At 36.6% G+C, this 20,395-nt stretch overlaps 1 protein-coding gene across 2 annotated transcripts in view; it reads right to left on the reverse strand.

Moving 5' to 3' along the window:
- Tenm1 (teneurin transmembrane protein 1) overlaps window positions 1–20,395 on the reverse strand; it is an 889,421-nt gene that overhangs the window by 89,017 nt on the left and 780,009 nt on the right. For both annotated transcript variants that reach the window (XM_029473263.2, XM_029473264.2), the window contains one exon: window positions 16,802–17,034. In XM_029473263.2, the coding sequence (XP_029329123.1) occupies window positions 16,802–17,034 (233 nt within the window). The remainder of the gene's footprint in view (window positions 1–16,801; window positions 17,035–20,395) is intronic.

A 20,395-nucleotide genomic window follows, 5' to 3' on the forward strand; every position in this document is an offset into this window, starting at 1 on the left:
CAAGCCTAAAAAAACAAGCACCTCCCAAGGTCCTTATATGAACAATTAGTGTTAGGAAGGAAAGTTCATTTATTGCCAATGGACCAGCAAAAAGCTAATTGCGATTGTTTCACTCTAGGGAAAATGAGTCTCAAGGTATGTGAATGACCAAGGTGTCCTAATAAAAAAAGCAAACTAAGTAGAATACCTTGGCCCAAATGATCAGTAAGAGCAGGATATGAAGCAGTAAGCTGACAGTGCTTACTACTCAGAAAAGTAGGCTAGCTAAAAAAGAACAAAGATTTTTTTAAAAGGATAATTATTTGCATGTTAGTGCTCACTCAAAAATAACACAGAAAGCCCATTTAAGATTTCACTACCATCCATACATCTTGATAAATGGAGCTACTGCCAGGAGAGACATTTCGTATGTCAGGAGCAGTAGACAGACATTTGTAAATGGTAAGACAAGATAATGAGTACCTAGTGCATACAACTTTGCAGCCCTTTAAATGAAGTTCAGGAGTCATCAAGGAAGATCAATTTGAGCTCAATTAATAATGTGCAACTACAACAAAAACATGTACACGTTAGCTCTCTCTCTTTCTCACACTCACATGGCAACACACATGACAGCTGAGGTCCAGCAAGACGGCTCCTTTGTTTAAGATGCTTGCTGCCAGCTATGAAGATCTGACCTGGAACCATGATGGAAAGAAAAACCTGACTCCAATAAGTTGCTGTGTTCTCTGAAATCTACTTATGTTCTGTGGCATGCTTGTGTGTAAACACACACACACACACACACACACACACTCACACATACACAAAATGTAAATAATTTAAACAAACCAAAATATGACTACTGAATTAAAGTAAGATATTCAAGATATTCAGTCAACTTCCTGGAGCAACACTCAGTATACCTCCCTGTCCCTTTGGTAAGTTGATCTAGAAGTTTGCTAATCTGTAGGCATGAACAGGTTATGCAGAAAGGTATTAAAAAGCTAGATGTTTGCCATTTCCCATGACTCATCTTGATCAGGCACCCCCCATGTCACTTCTATACCTTTCCTTCTCGAAACTGAGCTACACAGATATGTCTATGAGTGATAGGAGGTGGGAGGAAATTCAGACTGGGAGGCTGTAGCTTGAACCTGTGTACTTAAACTCTCAGCACCCAGCCTTTCATCTTTGTCTAATGGTGGGAATAATGGCTGAGCTGCCCATGTCAGCAGATTATAAGAAAGGCCAAATGAAATAACAGCTGTCCTGTCTGCAAGATCTTTCCGAAAGGTGAACACTGATGATGTTAATACTTCTTTATGGTTTTGATTAACAGGTTTCTGGCATCATGCTGTGGTTTGTCTAGTACATGATTACCTACTTCAACATAGCTTGACTTAGATGGCAGAAGCCTCATGTGTAATTCTGTCAGCATCTGCTCCATGCTGACAGTGATGATCAGTCTGGATAGCATCCTGTATTATTTTTTTTCCTAGTCAAAGCAGCCTGTGTCCTATACAGACTGCATCACTTTTCAACCCCCATCATTTTTCCTGCACCAATTTTGAAGAGCTATGGAATGTAATTCCAGGTGGGTATGGGTGAGGTATAACATGACATGAAGTTTCTAATTTAAAGCCTACATTCTTACTAAGAGTATGGTAGGTTTCTGGCTGGATCTAAGAACACATTTTACACTGAGCCTAGTAGCACATGCCTATAATTCTCAGCATTTGGACACAGAGGCAAGGGTGTACAAGAAGGGTGTACTTATATAGGAGAATCAAGGTTAGCCTAAGTTGCCCAAAACTCCAGTTCAAATAAACAAAGAAGCAATGGATTTTATATGTTTAGTTATTAGGACGCTTTCTTCTCCTTACAACAAGAACTAAACAATCTATGTCTCACCTCTCACTTTAATTATCCATTACTCTACTTGCCCCACCCCTTTGCTTTACTCTTTGAATTTCTTTTCCTTCTAGAGTAGGCTTAACTTATTATAGATAGAGGTTAAAATCTAGTTCTCAGTTTCTTGAACTCTTGCAATGTTTAATGTTGATATCTTATAACCTAATGAGTCATCTCTTGTCTTCCCAAACAGATTATACTCTACTTAATGGCAGGGCCATATTTCTTTTCTTTATTAATGAGTTTCAAATTTGCTGTTTGAAAAGCTTAACCAAATAGTGGAACTCAGATAATATTCTCCCTTTCCTTGTAAGATATACAGGGATGATGATGTGGATTTGGCAAAGTAGCTAAAATCAGTGGGAGCCTTATGAATTGCTATGCAGAGCTACTGACACCAGTGTCTCATTGACATCAGTTAAATATATTGAAAGTATTAATTAAGGTGATGGCATCTCTGGATATCTGTCTGATAACTAGGAAGCTTTTGTGTAACTGGCATTAGCATAGTTCCTGCATAAAGGATGACTTCATATGTGTATGGGATAAATAACTCAGGTCTTTATTAGAAATAGAACACTATAAGCAATTAGAAAATAATAAAACTGAGCCTTATAAATAACAAAAGCAAACAGAAGCATAATGGAATCCTGACAGATGTGATATTTTGAAACTGCAGTGGTTCCATAATTCAATTGTCCAAACATCTCTAACTTTTTTAGGAACAAGTGAAGATCAGATTACGTATAGTTAGTCCACAAGCTGGTAGCTTGGGCCATCTGTGATATCTGGATAGTATTCTGTAAATATTTAAACCAATTATTTCAATAAATCTTAATGTCAAAATTGGACCAGTTATACTGCCCAGCATTAAAAATAAAGGTTTTACACGTTAACCTGTGGTTTCACATTTTCTTGCTTTAGAAGCTTTAGTTTTTATATTATTGAACACAGCCCCTGTTCAGCCCATTCTCCCTAGACTTGCCACCACCCACTCCCATTTTACTACTTTGGAAAAGGTGAGAAGGCACCTGGTGACACTAAGTCCTGAGGTCAGGGTCAGGGCAGTTCTGAGTTTACTTTGTTCAAGATGATAGAGAAACGAGCATAGAACGCAGTGGTAAAAGTGTTGGCAAAATCCATTCTGACAGATTTTGGCTTGGGGAGGGACAATGCAGACGTGTCAGTCTGTTAGTATGGTTTTAATTTTCTTAGATTAGAGATGCCTTCCAAAATGAGAAATGGTTCCTGGCTACTCAGGGAAATTACTGTTATAATCAGCTTCCTTTCCTGAGTAAATACTGGTAAAATTGGGCCACCTACCTACCTTCCTTCCCCCCAAATCCATTACACACTTTAACAAGATTTTGCAAAACTAAATGAAATAGCTAGTAAATGAAACTGGAAGAAAAAGAGAGCAAATAATATTGGGGCTTCCTCGCTAGGCTTTGATATTTGAGGCTTGAAGATAACCTCACATTTGAGTGGTTAATCCTGTGATTCCTCAGGGAGAAACTTTAAATGGGCCAGAACTCACTCCCAAGGAAACAGTGACTTTGGGTAATGATAAAGTTGACTCATTACATTGATGCTTTTCTCAGGAAGTTCGCAGTCAGCCATTTAGGGAACTCTAAGTATGGGCATGTACTAAAAGTGCCAGTAAGCCTGCAACTAATAGGAGAGGCTTAAATCCACTAAGTTCATGAAATAAGAGATGAAGAACAGTAACCAGATAGTGCTCAAAAGACCCTGTTTTCAGGCCAACGCTCCTATGTGTTCTCACATATTGTTACCTGTGCCTCATATGTTGTGAAATATTTTGCAGGAAAGCCTTGTTTAAAATAACAAACCAAATTGTTTTTTTGAAATGGAATTGTTAGGTTAAATTTTCAAGTTGTTTCCTAAGCCCCCTTCTGATTCTAAATGTTTCAAAACCACACAACATTTCAAATAGTAGACAACTCAGAACACAATACTACTAACATTAAAATTTCACACATAATATATTAACACATAAATATATAGCACATAAACACATAACACATAAATATAAAAATAAATCGTTCCTGCATTTCAAAGCAGAAAATATTATGGATATAATAGCACAATCACTACTCTCCTTACTTCCATCGAGGTACCACTACTGAAGTTAGTGTGTATCATTCTTAGGTGCTTTAAATACATTGCTGCATGTCCATATCTCTCCAAATGGCACCTAGTACTAGTTTTGTGCATTCTCAGTTTATGTAGGTGGAGGAATAGGGGAAAATTTGATCAAAATGCTTTATATGCATGTATGAAATCCTTGTGCACTGAAAAGAGTGTTTTATACCTTTGGACTCCATAGCAGGTTTGTGTTTGGCATGTCTGAGACCTTAGTTTTGATATGTGACACCACAAAATAGCCATCTATATATAAAACATATGTGCCAGTTGCACACAATGTGACTGTACTTATTGCTTGAGAAATATACGTGTAAAAGAGTTAAAATGGTAAATATTATGCTTTATACCCCCAAAGCATACATTAGGTAGGGAATAATAATTCTTTTGTGTAAGAAAAAATGGTACAGGTAAGGATGGACTCACAAAAAATTGTTAAAAGGGCTTACTATTAGAGGGCTGTGTTTATGGAAAAGAAGCCTCTCTTCATATCTTTCTCTACAGTTCCAATTTTCACACAGTAGAGATTAGTATTTTTTAAGACCATTAGGCTTAGCTAGATGGGTGATGAAACTATGGATTACTGAAAAGTTTTGTTTTGTTTTTTTATAATATGAAATTAAAATACTTTTCCTATCAGGCTGTGAGGACTGAACTGCCTTTTACACTTCTTTCTTGCCTTATGATATGATCCCTTCATCAGGTGTCTTTTCAAATTCTCAGATGAGAATAACACATTGTTAACTTTTTATAGTGTAATATTCCTTTTTGAAGAGCTGTCATCCATGAAAACAAAGATCTGTGTCTCCAGAGATCAGGCTATAGGACAACAGACTTCTTGTGTGTATGTGTGTGTGTGTGTTAAAATACTGTAGTTCTCTCTATATGTGAACACTCAACAGCTGCATTTTACTTCATAAATAAGCACTTAAGTAAAACATAATATTTTGTGTTTTGTTGACAAATAAAAAATAGAAAAATTCATTATTTTGCAGTGCTGGAACTCGACCCCATAGGTCTGTGTACACAAGGAAAATGTGCTATATCTCCATCCCTACTCAGAAACTCAAAGGGAATAAGATCAAAATGAATTACAGTTCCTTGTAGATCATAGATATTTAGACATGCTTCCTTTCAAACTTTTCCCGCCACATGATGTATATCCTGCCGTCTGCACCTTTATAGATTCAGAAGCACATGCTGCATGCTGCTTTGGGTTCTCAACTTCTCACTGGATATAAGTTTGCATTTTTATTAAGCCTCAGATGTGAGTAAGGCATGGGGGGAGGTGTGGGGATAATTAATCTTTGGATGCATACAGTAAGGGGACACTCGCTTTCCGTAAAAACATTTAAAATGATCAGTAGTACAAATGGTGGGTCTGGCTTTTTTTTTTTTTCCATCACCATTTGCTAGAAATTCTAAAAAATATCAGCAAGAAAAATCTCAGCTCCTGGTGCCATCTTTCTTTAGTATACTGCTGTATTCTTATCTGCTCCTCATTGGGGTGAAGGAAGAGGAGGAGTTAGATTTATATCCAGGGGATACAAGATGAGGGCTGCAGGGAGTCATTGAGAGAAAAACAGAGGAGACATTTAAAACATCCCCCACGTTACCAGTTTGTGGCTTGCATTCCAGCATAGATAACTTGCAAAAACCTGCTTTTCTCTGACTTAAAACTCAAACGGCAGCTGTGTTTCTTGGATATGCCATCTGTAATCCTTGGATGAAGTAGCGCCAGAAAAAAATTGCAATCAATTAATGGTTCAATTAAAAAATAAAAATAAACATAATGACTCCATACTCAGATGTGATTTAGCCCATGGGGATGTTAAAGTTCCAGATTTTGAGAGATATCTTGGTTTACTTTATGCTGCTGAAGTTTTACTATGTACACCTGTTGGTTTATTTAGTATTTCTAGAGCATTAATGAAGTTAAAAACATTCCATGCTGTTGAGTTAATATTTAGGATTCCCTGGAATGTCAATGTGCTGTAGACATATTTCTGCAGAAATTACCAAGCCATAATAGACTCATAAGAAAATGACATTCCATTTCTTTGATTTCATGCCTAACCCTATACATTTGGCAAATGTGGAATTACTGGGTCATCTTGTACTGATCTGGGAAGAATATGGGGGCTATGATCAAAGTTTTAACTCTAATACTCTTTCATGTTTTAGAGTCTTAAAAACAAACATTTTACATGGAAGGAAATGTCCTAATTAACTTCTGAAGAATTTGTACATTAAAACATCTTACCCTGCTGGAGAAGACTGATAAAGCAAACTTACTACCTTCTGCTGAAGAGAAACTGTATTTAGAAGGAACTTGCTATTCTCATAAAACTTTTAATAGGAAGAAGTGAATCAAATTCCTTAATTACCATTTTATGGTTGGTAAAAGGGCAAATTACATGCCATCCATTTCTAAACTTCTAAATGTCTCTGGTGCTTTTAATTAAAGCTGCCATCTAGAAACTACTAAAGCAATTTTACGCAATTAGTTATTTATAGGTTACCATAATACACCACTCAAAATATGATTTAAATGATTTGCAGCCTGTTCGGGTGTGATCTCTGTCATTATTTTATTTTTTTGGCTAGAGAGTTTGCTTTGGAACAGTTGAGGTGATTCTTAAGTGGACAGACAGGAAATGTATGACACCAATGGGCTGTGATAAAGAAGTAAAATTAGTTTGGGTAAGTGGTCTTAAATAAGAAACATTATGGTCCTCTGCTTCCCATCTTTAAATGGAGGGGGAAATAAGTTACATTCTTGACAATACTGTGTAGATGAAGTATAGTCAGCCCTCTTTATATGCATATTCTATACCCTTGGTTGCAACCAACCATAGATCGGAAATATTAAAAAGAAATTACATCTGCACTGAATGTGCATAAAGTTTTTTCTTGTTATCATTTCCTAAACAATACAATCCAACAATCATTTACATAGCATTTGCATAGTATTAGATATTATAAGTAATCTTGAGATGATTTAAAGGATACGAAAGAATGTACATAGATTACATACAAATACTATGCATTTTATACAAAAGACTTGAACATCTTCCTTGGATATCAATGGATGATTTTATTTCATTATTAATCCCATACCTTTCCCAACTTTCCTGCTATTCTAGCACATATCTAGTGTGTTGCTTTGAGTAGATCCTACCTTTCCTTCTTGAGGTGATCTTGTCTCTTTAAACAAAGTTCTCATAAAGTAAATTAGTTTTGAATAAATGGGCTGCTGCCCCAGACAATTTCCATCTTCAAACACTTATTTCGCATCTGAACAGACTTCTTCCAGAATGAATTTTATGGTGAATTAAATGGGAATTGTTTTGGTTACACATGGACTTGTGGGGCATTACCTAACACAAACCAGAACCAGAACTTATTTAAATCACACACAATAGGTACATCCTAAACTGTCTTGACTCTGGATTCTCTTGTGGCACCATCCCTTCCTAGGATACAGAGCATACCTCTTTCTAAAGTCACTGATCCAGTGTGCTGGTAACTATTGTAATCATCACTAGTAACAAACCAACACTGACCAGAACCATAGGTACTAGTTACAGTGGACACACTCCATCTAGATATTTTATTAGGTAGTTTATAGTTTATGCAATCTAAGGAACAAATCAGTTGTGTGGGTACTATTCATCCTCTCACTTTAAGGATGAGGAATCTGTAGCTTAGAAAAATTAGACAACTTTCTGAAGAGTGAAGAATCTTGGTTCATATCTCATTTGGTTTGATTTTAGAACCTAGGCGGTCATCATCATTTAAATATTATAATGTTCCAATTCAATTATAACTGAATCTGATAAGTACATGGTAGTTAAAATAAATGCTTCCATGGCTTATAAATCATGAAGACACCTAAAAAGCGAGCTCAACCACAAATAACAGGAAAAAGGCAATTAGCTGAGGTCCTATCTATTCTTGTTGTCTGCTTCTTTCCTCACCAAGAGCTTATGCCTTCTGAATTGTAGCAGAAAAGTCAAAAGTCAGAAAAGTCCTAAAGTTACAGCTGCTTGCACAAGACAAGGTTCTATTCTTCTGATTATCATAAGCAGATACATTAGAGCAAGTGAAAACAGAAACCAGGTACATTCTCGTTCTAGTTGGATAATAGATGCTGGATGTCCTTTGATGTAATTACTGTAAGTTTTAAGTTCACTAAGAACTTAGTTTATGAAAGAAATGTTCATGAATACAATGTATTTCTATACCCTTTCGGTGGCTATATTATACTTCTTTATATGTGCCATATATTATCAAATTACTATTAAATAGATCTCTAGGTGGGACAGTCTCTGGGTGGCCTTTCCTACAGTCTCTGCTCCACACTTGCTGCTAAAAAGTCACAATATTATTAAGGGCTAAAGTTCAAGAGTGCCAAACATATTTTCCAAAAGCTGCTTCTAATTCTAACCCGAAGGATGTTGAATTAGAAAATTGGATGGCAGGTGCCTTGCAACCTAGCTGGGAATGTAGCCACAGTGATGACTATTGATATTACTCAGAAAGCAGATTTGATGTACAAGATTCTCTCAAATCTTTCCTACTTACCCCAATGTCTGATGTTAATTCTCTCATTTTCAGCAGAAAAGATCTATTTCTTTGAAAACTCTGGGATCCATGACTCTTACATCCCCCTAATCCTCATCCTTATCTTAAGTCTATGTCTTTATTCTCTCTCTTTTTTCTCATTTAAAAAATATTTTTTACACTATGTTTTGATCACTTTCTTTCCCCTTCCCTAACTCTTCCAGATCTTCTCCACTCACCCAACTTTATGTTTTCTCTCTCCCACAAAACAAAAACAAAGAACAAAAATGAAAAGAAATAAAAAAAAAAGAGTAAGACAAAAACTACCCAAATCTTACAAAATAAAACAAAAAGCACACAGGCCTCACCCACCCCACCCCACGGAGACCCCTTTTTGTTGTCAATTACGCTCAGGCATGGGGCCTGCCCTGAAGTATGGTTGATATTTCCAATGGCAACAATTAGAGAAAATGGATTTCCTCTTTCCCAGCAGGTATTAGTTACAATTAGCGTCTTGGTTAGGGGTAATATTTTGTATCTACTTCCCCTTCTTAGTGCTGAGATTTTGTGTGGTTTAAACTTAGGCCCCAGGTCTTACTCTTGTTGTCATGGTCTCTGTGAGTTCATATGGTTATCAGTCTTGCTTTCCCTCTGATTCAAGTCCCACTCTAGTCCCATTTCCTCAAGTCCTTGGTTCATCATTAATTTCCTATCTTTTGTATTTTTTCCACATGTCACTGATGATCTATAACAACTGCTTCATTCGGTGGCTATCCATGGGCTATTTACAGTTGATACTGGTTTCTGCATCTTGTTTAAGAATGCCCATGGCAGAACAACAATATGAACTAATCACTACCCCCAGAGCTCATGTCTCTAGCTGCATATGTAGCAGAAGAAGGCCTAGTCAGCCATCATTGGGAAGAGAAGCCCCTTGGTCTTGCAAACTTTATATGCCCCAGTACAGAGGAACACTAGGGCCAAGAAGTAGGAGTGGGTGGGTAAGGGAAGCAGGGTAGGGGGAGGATAAGGGAACTTTTGGGATAGCATTTGAAATGTAAATAAAGAAAATATGTAATAAAAAAAGTAAAAAAAAAAAAGAACAAAAAGGAGGGGGGGGGCAGGTGATTTCTGTTATTTATATTTTACCACTAAAAAAATTGATCTGAAAAAAAAAAAGAATTAAGTTAGCTCATTCCATGTTTCCTTGCTTCACCTTCAATTGCTTTCAAGGATCTTTTTCTATCTTTCTCATTGAATGCCTCTATCTTAGAATTAGCAGCCATACTGGATTTGCTGCCCCAGTATTGTTCCTGTCCACTTAATGTGTCTGTAATCCAAATTATCCAAAATGCATATAGCAGATGATCATGTCACATGTCACTTTCAAGTCTTTTGACTATAGGATGAAGTCATAACTTCTTCCTCCCTCCTTTGTTTCTGCTATGGCCCTGAGATAGATATTTTTATTATAATATGCTGATTATTTCATGAAATCTTAAAAATATAGCATTTGCTTTATTAATGCTGTGGCATGTCTATAATTTTATTCGGAAATATCCTTCTTATATTTCCAAATGATTGTCACCACAAAGTCTTATAAGATACTAAATGGATTTAAGAAGCCACCACTGCCCCACTGCACTGGAGATCCAAAAGCATTTCTCATTTCTCTACTATGCTCTCTTCCTTATAGACACCACTATGGCAACCAGATGTCACTGATTGCTGTCTTTTCATCTTTTCATTAATCACAGATACAGCTTTTGGAATAATATGCAGATGCTTGGAAAAGTTAAGAGTTTAGGAATATACCTGAGTTGAACTTAGGAAGGGACGAAAACAACTCTTTGTCTCTAGATTTTATATTATCCATTTTCCAAAATTTCCCATAAAGTTAAAATGAATCATGTAGAGTGTCATGGATATCCTAAAGTCACCTTTTAAAGGTGCAAGGATTTAAGAATTATTTCTCTTTCATGGAAAAACTGTTTGCATTCAACTGGATATTGCCTAAGCCCTGCTAGCTTCTGAGGTCAATTTATTTAAATACACATTTGAAAATAGAGATATAATCTGTGGCAAGGTCTAAGAAAACCATATTAAGTCACTGATTAATTTTAACCCATCCTGTCAGTCCTTCGCCCTTAGAAAAACATAGGCACATTCAGCTTGTCACAAATGTTCTTTTAGAACGCCACCTCATACCATTTCACATTCTGCTTAAGTACCTGGTCATCTATTACATGACTCATTACTTTGAGTTCTCTGTAGAATTAAAGAAAGTTGCAGTAAAAGTAATAAATGGAACCTAGGTTTCAGGGACATCATCCATGCATGTTTTAAAAGCATCCTTTAAAGTCAATTCAAATTCGTATACAATGCTAGGGAATGGTATGCCCTCAATCTCTGTGCTAAATCCCTTCCCTTGCCCTATTACATTGAAGTATTGATGAGTAAAATGGCAAATGTTTCTTTTTATTGCGATCCAAATCAAAGTATATCACATCGGAAGAGATAAAGGATTCTTCCCAGGAGAAGAACCCAGGGACTACCATATGAAATTCTATTTGCAGATTCTTCAGTTTTTTTCTTCATACAAAAATTTGTAGTTACTATGTCATCAGGGCATTTAATAAAATGAAGGCTTCCTGTATTGGTCCCTTAAGGGAAGTTTGGTGAAGTGCCTAGTTGCAGAATCTTCCACAGAGAAGTGACAAGATTTCCTGGAGACTCGTTTGAACAATTACATTTACAGATTACGTAGATGCTATATGATGCATCATTAGTACAAACTTAAGAGAAAATATTATAGAACAAGGAAACTTGACTGGAAACTATTTGTCTTAACTCAAGTTATTTTCCTATGAATACCTCCCATTAGACTTCAAAGTAGTTTCCAAAATTTGTATCTTCCCCCCAGAAACCCTGAATTTTAGTAGAAAGGTGTGGAGTGCAGGATAGTGCTATTCTAGGCTTCTGTCTTTTTCATGGTAGATGTTTTGGAATGCGCTAACTTAGTTTGTGTTCTGGCATTGACACCTATGTACCATGTGATCCTGAATAAATCTCTTATCCTAATTGAGTTTGTTTCCTTTTGTTCAATGGAAATCATATAATGGGAATTATCCTGCATAATGGGAATCATACAAACGAGTGAATTGCTGGGAAGATCACAGATAGTTTGTGGAAAATATCTATCAGACCGAATAGCACACAGTAGGCACTCAGCATGCTATAGCTATGTTTATTGCAACCTATTAGAATCTGAAAGAAGACTACCTTGAACACTTCAACTTACATCTGAGAAATTTTGAAACCATGTATTAAATTCCATGCCAGCTCCAAAATAGTTAATGGCATTAGTAATACTATTTTAGTGGGGAGAAAGAGGGAACTGTGGTAAGGGAATAGTGACTTGTACAGCCATTCAAGGAACACATGGACATTTACACAGATAGTTTACACAAATTCAGGCTCGCTTACCTAGAGTTCTCAATTGGCTGCAATTTCTCACAAACATACAAAAAATAGGGTACAGAGCTAAACAAAGAATTCTCAACTGAGGAATGATGAATGACTGAGAAGCACCTGAAAAAATGTTCAACATCTTTAATCATCAGGGAAATGCAAATCAAAACAACCCTGAGATTCCACCTCACACCAGTCAGAATGGCTAAGATCAAAAACTCAGGTGACAGCAGATGCTGGCGAGGATGTGGAGAAAGAGGAACACTCCTCCATTGCTGGTGGGATTTCAAGTTTGTATAACCACCTGGAAATCAGTCTGGCGGTTCCTCAGAAAACTAGACATAGTACTACCGAAAGATCCAGCAATACCTATCCTGGGCATATACCCAAAAGATATTCCAACTAGTAATAAGGACACATACTCCACTATGTTCATAGCAGCCTTATTTATAATAGCCAGAAGCTGGAAAGAACCCAGATGTCCCTCAACAGAGGGATGGATACAGAAAATGTGGTACATGTACACAATGGAGTACTACTCAGCTATTAAAAACAATAAATTTATGAAATTCTTAGGCAAATGGATGTATCTGGAGGATATCATCCTGAATGAGGTAACCCAATCACAAAAGAACACACATGATATGCACTCATTGATGAGTGGTTATTAGCCCAGAAACTTAGAATACCCAAGATACAATTTGCAAAACATATGAAACACAAGAAGAAGGAAGACCAAAGTGTGGATACTTTGTTCCTTCTTAGAATGGGAAACAAAATACCCATGGAAGGAGTTACAGTGACAAAGTTTGGAGCTAAGATGAAAGGAGGGACCATCCAGAGACTGCCCCAGCTGGTGATCCATCCCATAAACAACCACCAAACCCTGACACTATTGCATATGCCAGCAAGATTTTGCTGACAGGACCCTGATATAGCTATCTCTTGTGAGGCTATGCCAGTCCCTGGAAAATACAGAAGTGGATGTTCACAGTCATCTATTGGATAGAACACAGGGCCCCAATGAAGGAGCTAGAGAAAGTACCCAAGGAGTTAAAGGGGTCAGCAACCCTATAGGAGGAACAACAATATGAACTAACCAGTACACCCAGAGCTCATGTCTCTAGCTGCATATGTAGCAGAGGATGGCCTAATAGGCCATCAATGGGAGGAGAGGCCCTTGGTCTTGCAAACTTTATATGCCCCGGTACAGGGGAATGCCAGGGACAGGAAGCGGAGTGGTTGGGTTCGGGAGCCGGGTAGGGAGAGGGTATAGGGAACTTTAGGGATAGCATTTGAAATGTAAATGAAGAAAATATCTAATAAAAATTGATCAAACCAAAGTGAAACACAGCACAGCTCCTGACTGCTGACTTTGGCTGACTGGCTTTTGATCGCATTTGACAATGTACTCCAACTTTAGAATGAAGGATCTCAAAACACATTATTTTTCAGCTTAATTTTCTAATAGGTTCAGAAAAGTAATGAACTGCCTTGCCAACCAATATTTACCTACCTTACCTTGAGTAAATAGTTAAGGACAGGTTGGAGAGTCTGCCTCAAACTGTAATTAATATGTTGCTTGTTAAAGTCTTAGAGCAGCAGTTGTCAGTCTTCCTAATGCTGTGATCCTTATAACACAATTCTTCATGTTGTGGTAGCCCCCAACCATAAAGTTATTTTTGTAGCTACTTCCTAACTGTAAGTTTGCTACTGTTATGAATAGCAATGTAAATATCTGAATATGTAGGATATCTTATATGTGACTCCCAAAGGGGTTGCAACCCACAGGTTAAGAACTGCTGTCTTAGAGCAAGCTTTCTTTTCTAACCTAATAATCTTACTCCTCAGATGTACATTTCCATGTTATTTATGACCTTCTATGTAAGGGGAAAAAGCAAACATCTACTGAAAGCAATCCATTAAACAGTTGCTGCCTTCCAAAGACGTGGGAAGAGCTGTGCAAGGCAAAACTGCAAACAAAAAACTTTCTTGAGAGACGTAGAATCTGCAGGAAAACCTCAAAGATGAAATTATCAATTAGTTGTACTCTTTCTTAATTTGTACACTATAATTTAATAATTTTTTGCATGAATGTTCCTTCTATAGAAGTCTATGAAATTGCCCTGTAGCATTTCATATAATACGATTCTCACATTTGATTGCCTGACAAAGGTGAATGCTGTTTATGTTCAGTGTGGAGATAGGAGCTATTGGCTAGGCTCTTGAATGTTCTGACTGCTCTGTTGAAGGTAATTGATGTGTGTACAGAAGTTTCACAATCTGTGTGAGTTTGGAAATTAGTATCAGGGTATCAAACCCCATTTCCATAGTTGAAGGGAAAGTTTTACATATCTACCTAGTATAAATTATAACTTGCATTTCTTTAAGAAATCAAATTTACCCATTGTATCTGGACAAATGTTGAAAACATAAGTTTCAGGACCATTATGTAAAAGTTGTTCAGATGAGTTCAGACCATCAACTGTCTGTCTGAGTGTAATATTCTCAGGGCTGCTTTGAAAGTGTATCAGATTATGGTAAGGGGCACTTTTGTAAAGCATGACAAGTAAATCAAGATGAAAGAAAGCACACTTCTAGATTTGTCAAAAAGAAAGACTAGGTTTGATATTAGCTTTAATAGATGTATAAATTTTGGCACTCTAATTACTGACACTTCAAGAGTTCATTCAAATCCTGCTCATCAGGGCTCTTATTGCTTTCCAAGCAGCAAAACCTATGCCAAACCAATTCTTTGCTTTATTTGGAAGAGCTGAGATAGTCACTCACTATGTGGCAGGTTGAATGTGGTAGGTGAGATGAGTGGTTTTCAGACTAGCAGCAACTCAGGTGGATGTCAATTTCAGGCACAATACAAGCCTGATTCCTCCTTATTACTTATGCAGAAACCTTTATAATACCCATAAGAGTTTTAAATCTGTATAAAAGGTAAAACCCAACCTGATATATTTTCTTGAAAGATGAGCTGATTATATGTTGCACCTGAGTTATTCATTTACTCTTTGAATATTTATTGTGGGTTCACTATGTGTGTGCAAGAGGAGTTGGCACAGAGAAGAAGAAAAACTTTAGCATAATATTTGGGGAGATTTTACATTCCCTTTAGGGATACCTTGCATAAGTATGAGTTATTTAATCGATCAATTATAAAATAAACACATTTGATACATTCTTCATCCAGCTTAGAGATGGTAGGGAGATGAGTAAAGTCATACATATTAGATGTAGTTTCACTTTGCAAACTTCTACAGAAAAAAAAAAAAACCTTCCGTGAAGAAACTGGGAAGCAAAAGAAGGAAGAGTATAATCTAGTGTTAATTAAATAGTATAGATCCTATTTAAGAAATTCAGATTTAATGGGCTGAGGTTCGCCAGAAGGGCTTTATAAGAAACACTGTAATTGAAGAACCTGGAGTCTTTGAACTATCATAGTAGTTGGAATTTAATTCCAGTGTGGCAAATGTCAAATGGCTATAGAGTAATCCCTCAGTATTTGAAATAATAAGTGGCTTTCTAACAAATTAAATATATTGGTCTCACAATGTTTATTGGCATGGCAAGATATTTATAATACATCAAATGTGAAAAGCAGGTTATAGAATAACAATATATTCTATGAACCTACTCATAGGATTAAAACCTATGCTATATATGGAAAAATTACTAGAATGTCACTGATGATTTTTTTTGTATGTTGCAAGTATATGCTGATTTTAATTAAAAATATTTTCATCCTTCCTTTTGTATTTTTCTACAACAAAGGTGTATTATGTTTAATAGTTAATGCTAGCTTTAAGAAATCCCATGAAATGAATACTTTTTAAAACTCACTAAAATAAATATTCACACATGCATTCATGAAAACCTAGGCAAAGGAACAAAGAAGAATGTCTGAATAATTAAACAGATGAGGTAAATGATATGTGATGACAGACTTAAAATTTGGCCACTCACAAATTTAATAGTTTAAGGTGGACATATGATTGAGTATTGTAAAATTATGAAGTTAATTGGGAAACATAGATTTGTTCATCAAATTCCAGGCATTTGAAGTAATGGTTGGTCCCAGAACATAGGAGTGTGTTTTAAAATGAGGCTAAGCTCCCACTCTTTTATCCTAGAGTTGATGTAAGTTAAAAAAAAAAAAACTTTAGAAATAATCTAGATATTTGAAAGAAAGAAAAGTTCATTAATGATTGTTAAGAAAAATAGGAATGCTGTGAGGTAGTATTTCTGACAGTGGTACAGAAAGGTGGGAGCAGACCTCATTTGTGGCAATGTAAGCCACAGAGAAAAAGAGGGGACTAGAGGCTTTAGGCTGGGATCTGTTAACTCTTTAAGTGCTGGACTGTGTGGAGGTTCTAGAAAATAGCTTAGGACAGGATAGGGATCCTGGGTGGTAATCCAATGACCCCCAAGCTGTATTTGTTTGGTAACCAGAATCAACACATAGGAACCTTTCCTAACAATTATGATCACCTAAACATGGTCCCATGCATGTCATCTAAAAACTTGCCTTGCGGTACCTATCTTTTGTCATAGACTCTGGAAAAGCTGCCTATGAGAGGCAAAAGGTTGAGAGAGAGTACAGCCTGACAATCGCCTTAAAATTCACTGAAGTCAAATGAAATCTGTCATCAAGCAAGGCGTGGAGCTTTTTTTTTTAAACTTATTTATTTATTTTTACCTCGAGGGCTGTTCAGTGAAGCTTCCGAGGCTTTTCCACCATCTCCGCAGTGACTTTGGTCAAAGGGAAGGCACTGGTCACCTGTTCCTGCGACCACTTCAAAATTCTTAGAGAGATCTTTTGTTTCCACGAGAGATTTCAGTTTGTAGACTTTTCGAGTATTGGTGTCTGATAGGTAGAGTGATTCAGACATAGGGTCCATAGCCAGATAGTACTTGTGTGCAGGGCTTGTGCTAAGAAAAAGGAAAGCATAAGTTACTAAAAGTAATTTGTTCAAAGTGAACCCCAGGTCTTTTGTCATAAATGGAAAAGTATCATAATAGATGAAAGAATTTATCCTGCTTATGTATCAAGGGTCTAGACACATGTTTGTTTTTCTAGTAATAGGTCCAGGTATGAGAGAATCCAGTGCATCCTGCCAACCTGTAATGATTCTGACATTTCAATACCATCCATTTGAGAGTAGAAAGAAACAGAAGAGAAAAATAACCCAGGAGATACTTTTTATAGTCCCTTACTTATTTACCAGATGGATGATTGCCTGTGTCACTGTCACCTCAAGCTCACCGAATTCAGCACATTCTTTTTTTTTTTTTTTCACTTCTGTCCCCATACCTCATAAACCTACTCCTGTTTTAGATTTTTAGCTTTCCTCGGGGATGCTGCCATTTTCCTATGTGCCCATTGTCAATTAAAAAGGATTTCAAGCTGAAGGACTGTTGATCTCAAAGAGGTGTGTCAGAGATACACTGTCCAACTTCCAAATCCTACCTTTGAACTAATCAACACTTCTTTTTGTTGTTGTTTTGATAAACACCATGAACAAAGTACATTTGGGGAAGAATGAGTTTATTACACCTTATAGGTTAGAACCCATCATTTAGGGAATCCAAGGCAGAAATAACTCAGGGCAGGAAACTGGAGGCAGAAACTGAATCAAAGACCGTGGATGAGGGTTGCTTACTGGCTTGCTCTCCATGTATTTCTCAGCTTTCTTTCTTTCTTTCTTTCTTTCTTTCTTTCTTTCTTTCTTTCTTTCTTTCTTTCTTTCTTTCTTTCTTTCTTTCTTTCTTTCTTTCTCATGTTGTTGCTGGGATTTGAACTCAGGACCTTCAGAAGAGCAGTCAGTGCTCTTATCTGCCAAGACATCTCACCAGCTTCTTTGTTTTAATTTTATTTGTGATTTTTATAGAATGTTAATTCAGAATACCGAAAGTATTCTACACTTTTACAATAGCAAAATGATATACCGAATTAAAAAATAAACTTTGTTCATAATTACTGAGTGTGGGAAATGTCTGGTTGAAGGAAGTGTGTAAAACTGTTTTATATAAACTATAAAAATCAGCCTGCTTTCTTATACAGCTCCAATGAACCTGCTTTGGGGTTGACACTGCCCACATTGGGCTGGGCCCATCCTCACCAATCAGCAATCAGAAAAATGTGGTGCTCTCAATAGGCTCACAGGTCAATTTGCTGGAGGCAAAAACTAACCAGTGTTCATAGTCACATGTTTGTGTACATAGATTCATCTTTGCTGTCTGTCACATAAGTAGGTGTTTTTGAAGTCACATCCATTTTTTCCATAGTGTCTTCATAATTATTCTGATCTCTTGTTCCCATAGAGATGTACCAAAATTTTGGATGTGGTACACTAATCCTTTTTACTTCAACTGTGCTCACATGCTTCCAGTGTCTTTACTCAGGCAACTTCTCATGAAGGAAGCCTTAGCTAAGTCCTTTGTATTGGATTGTTTGCACAATGCTTAGGGAGAAGACATACAAATTAAACGACTTGTTTAGGTATCAGTGTTTCCTGATCTAATAAACTGATAGAGCTAGCAGGAGAACAACATTTTCCATTTATTTCTAATAGGTTTAGTGCTAAAAGGTCTGCTTACTACCCACTCGTCTTATGCCAGAAACCATCTGTCATTCTTTTCCAAATCCTATCATTTCTCACTTGTATGGGACATCATGGTTTTGTTTCCTTCTATTTTCTTCTGCAGTGTGTTTCCTTTATCTCTGCTATCATTAATCCAAATTCACATCATCTCTAACTGGAGCCTTCATTGGTGCCATTTCTATGTTGTTTGCTTATTTATTAGTTCAGTAAAATGTACCTTCTAAGGAACTGAAATGTGCTCAAGAACTATGCTATGGTCTGGAAGCCAGCTTGTGTGTAAGATACAACCATTTCCTTCATGAAACACACAGGGTAGTCAGGTCAACTGATAAGTAAGCAAGGTATGATGGCTCTCATAAGTCAAGTATTAGTGAAGAAATGTGAGAAGGAAGGATGATGATCAGAGAAAGCTTGTAGGATTTGGGTTAGTGGATCTTTTTTTATTATTATTGATTGAACTCTTTTTTTTATTTATAGTCCATTAGTTTGTTGTTATTTATTATTATCATTTATTATTATTATTATTATTATTATTAATCTAAGATCATTTTTCCATGCCAAGCCACCAAATTATATTTAGTCATCATGTCTTCTTAGGCTTTTCTGGTCTGTATCATTTTCTTGGACTTTTCATGTTTTTTGATGACTATAACAGTTTTAGGAGTACTTGTCAGTTGTTCTATAGGAATTTTTACTGGAATTTTTCCAATATTTTCCTCAGATAGGAATTGTGGTGTTTCTGTGGAACAGTGTCATTTTGACCAAATTATATCTAGATTGTAAACGATCAGTAAAATTTCTCCCTGCCAGGCTTGGCTTGGAGCTTCTGATGGAGCCATTTCCCCTTTCTATAAAACACAAAATGAAATAAAACAAAACCAGAAACTCTCATTCTGGAGTGTTCTTCCTGGAAGGGAGTTACTATTCACAGACAGAACTTAAGGGAGCCAGGAATTAATTGCATCCTACCTCCTTGTGAGTAGGGCATCATATAAATTATTATTGTTTTTGGATGAGTGGTTTATTTTTCTCATTTATTTAAGAAGCGTATGAGTAATTTACATCAGTATGGGCTCTATAGACTTTTATTTTATGCCTGCAGCGAACAAAACTGGAGGCTATTTGGTGTTGTGTAAGTTGTCACATTAAGAACTCTTTTTGTTGCATTATATGCCTCTTTTTCATGCCTCAATAAATGTTTATTATCATCACTACTGGCACCACCATCATCATTATGTTAAGACTTAATCACTTCTGTCACTTCATGAATGTTCTAGACTCTTTTCTCCTCTGATACTAGAATCAGTCATTTCTGGAGGGCAATAGCTCTGTTTATTTGGAAATGGTATTAAAAAGCAAAACTTCATTGCTAGTTCTTTTGTTTGTTTGTTTGTTTGGTTGGTTGGTTTTTTTTCGAGACAGGGTTTCTCTGTATAGCCCTGGCTGTCCTGGAACTCACTTTGTAGACCAGGCTGGCCTCGAACTCAGAAATCCACCTGCCTCTGCCTCCCAAGTACTGGGATTAAAGGCGTGCGCCACCACGCCCGGTTTCATTGCTAGTTCTAAGCACTGATTTTGCATGTAACCCTCTTCCTAAATATACTGTGAACTGCTTACAGACAAATACCATATCCATCTCTTTGTCCTTGATGTCAAACAGTGCCTGAAAGGTCATTGGTCTTTCAGTA

Source organism: Mus caroli, unplaced genomic scaffold (assembly GCF_978045245.1).
Source record: "Mus caroli unplaced genomic scaffold, Mus_caroli_1 scaffold_5, whole genome shotgun sequence".
Taxonomy (NCBI): domain Eukaryota; kingdom Metazoa; phylum Chordata; class Mammalia; order Rodentia; family Muridae; genus Mus; species Mus caroli.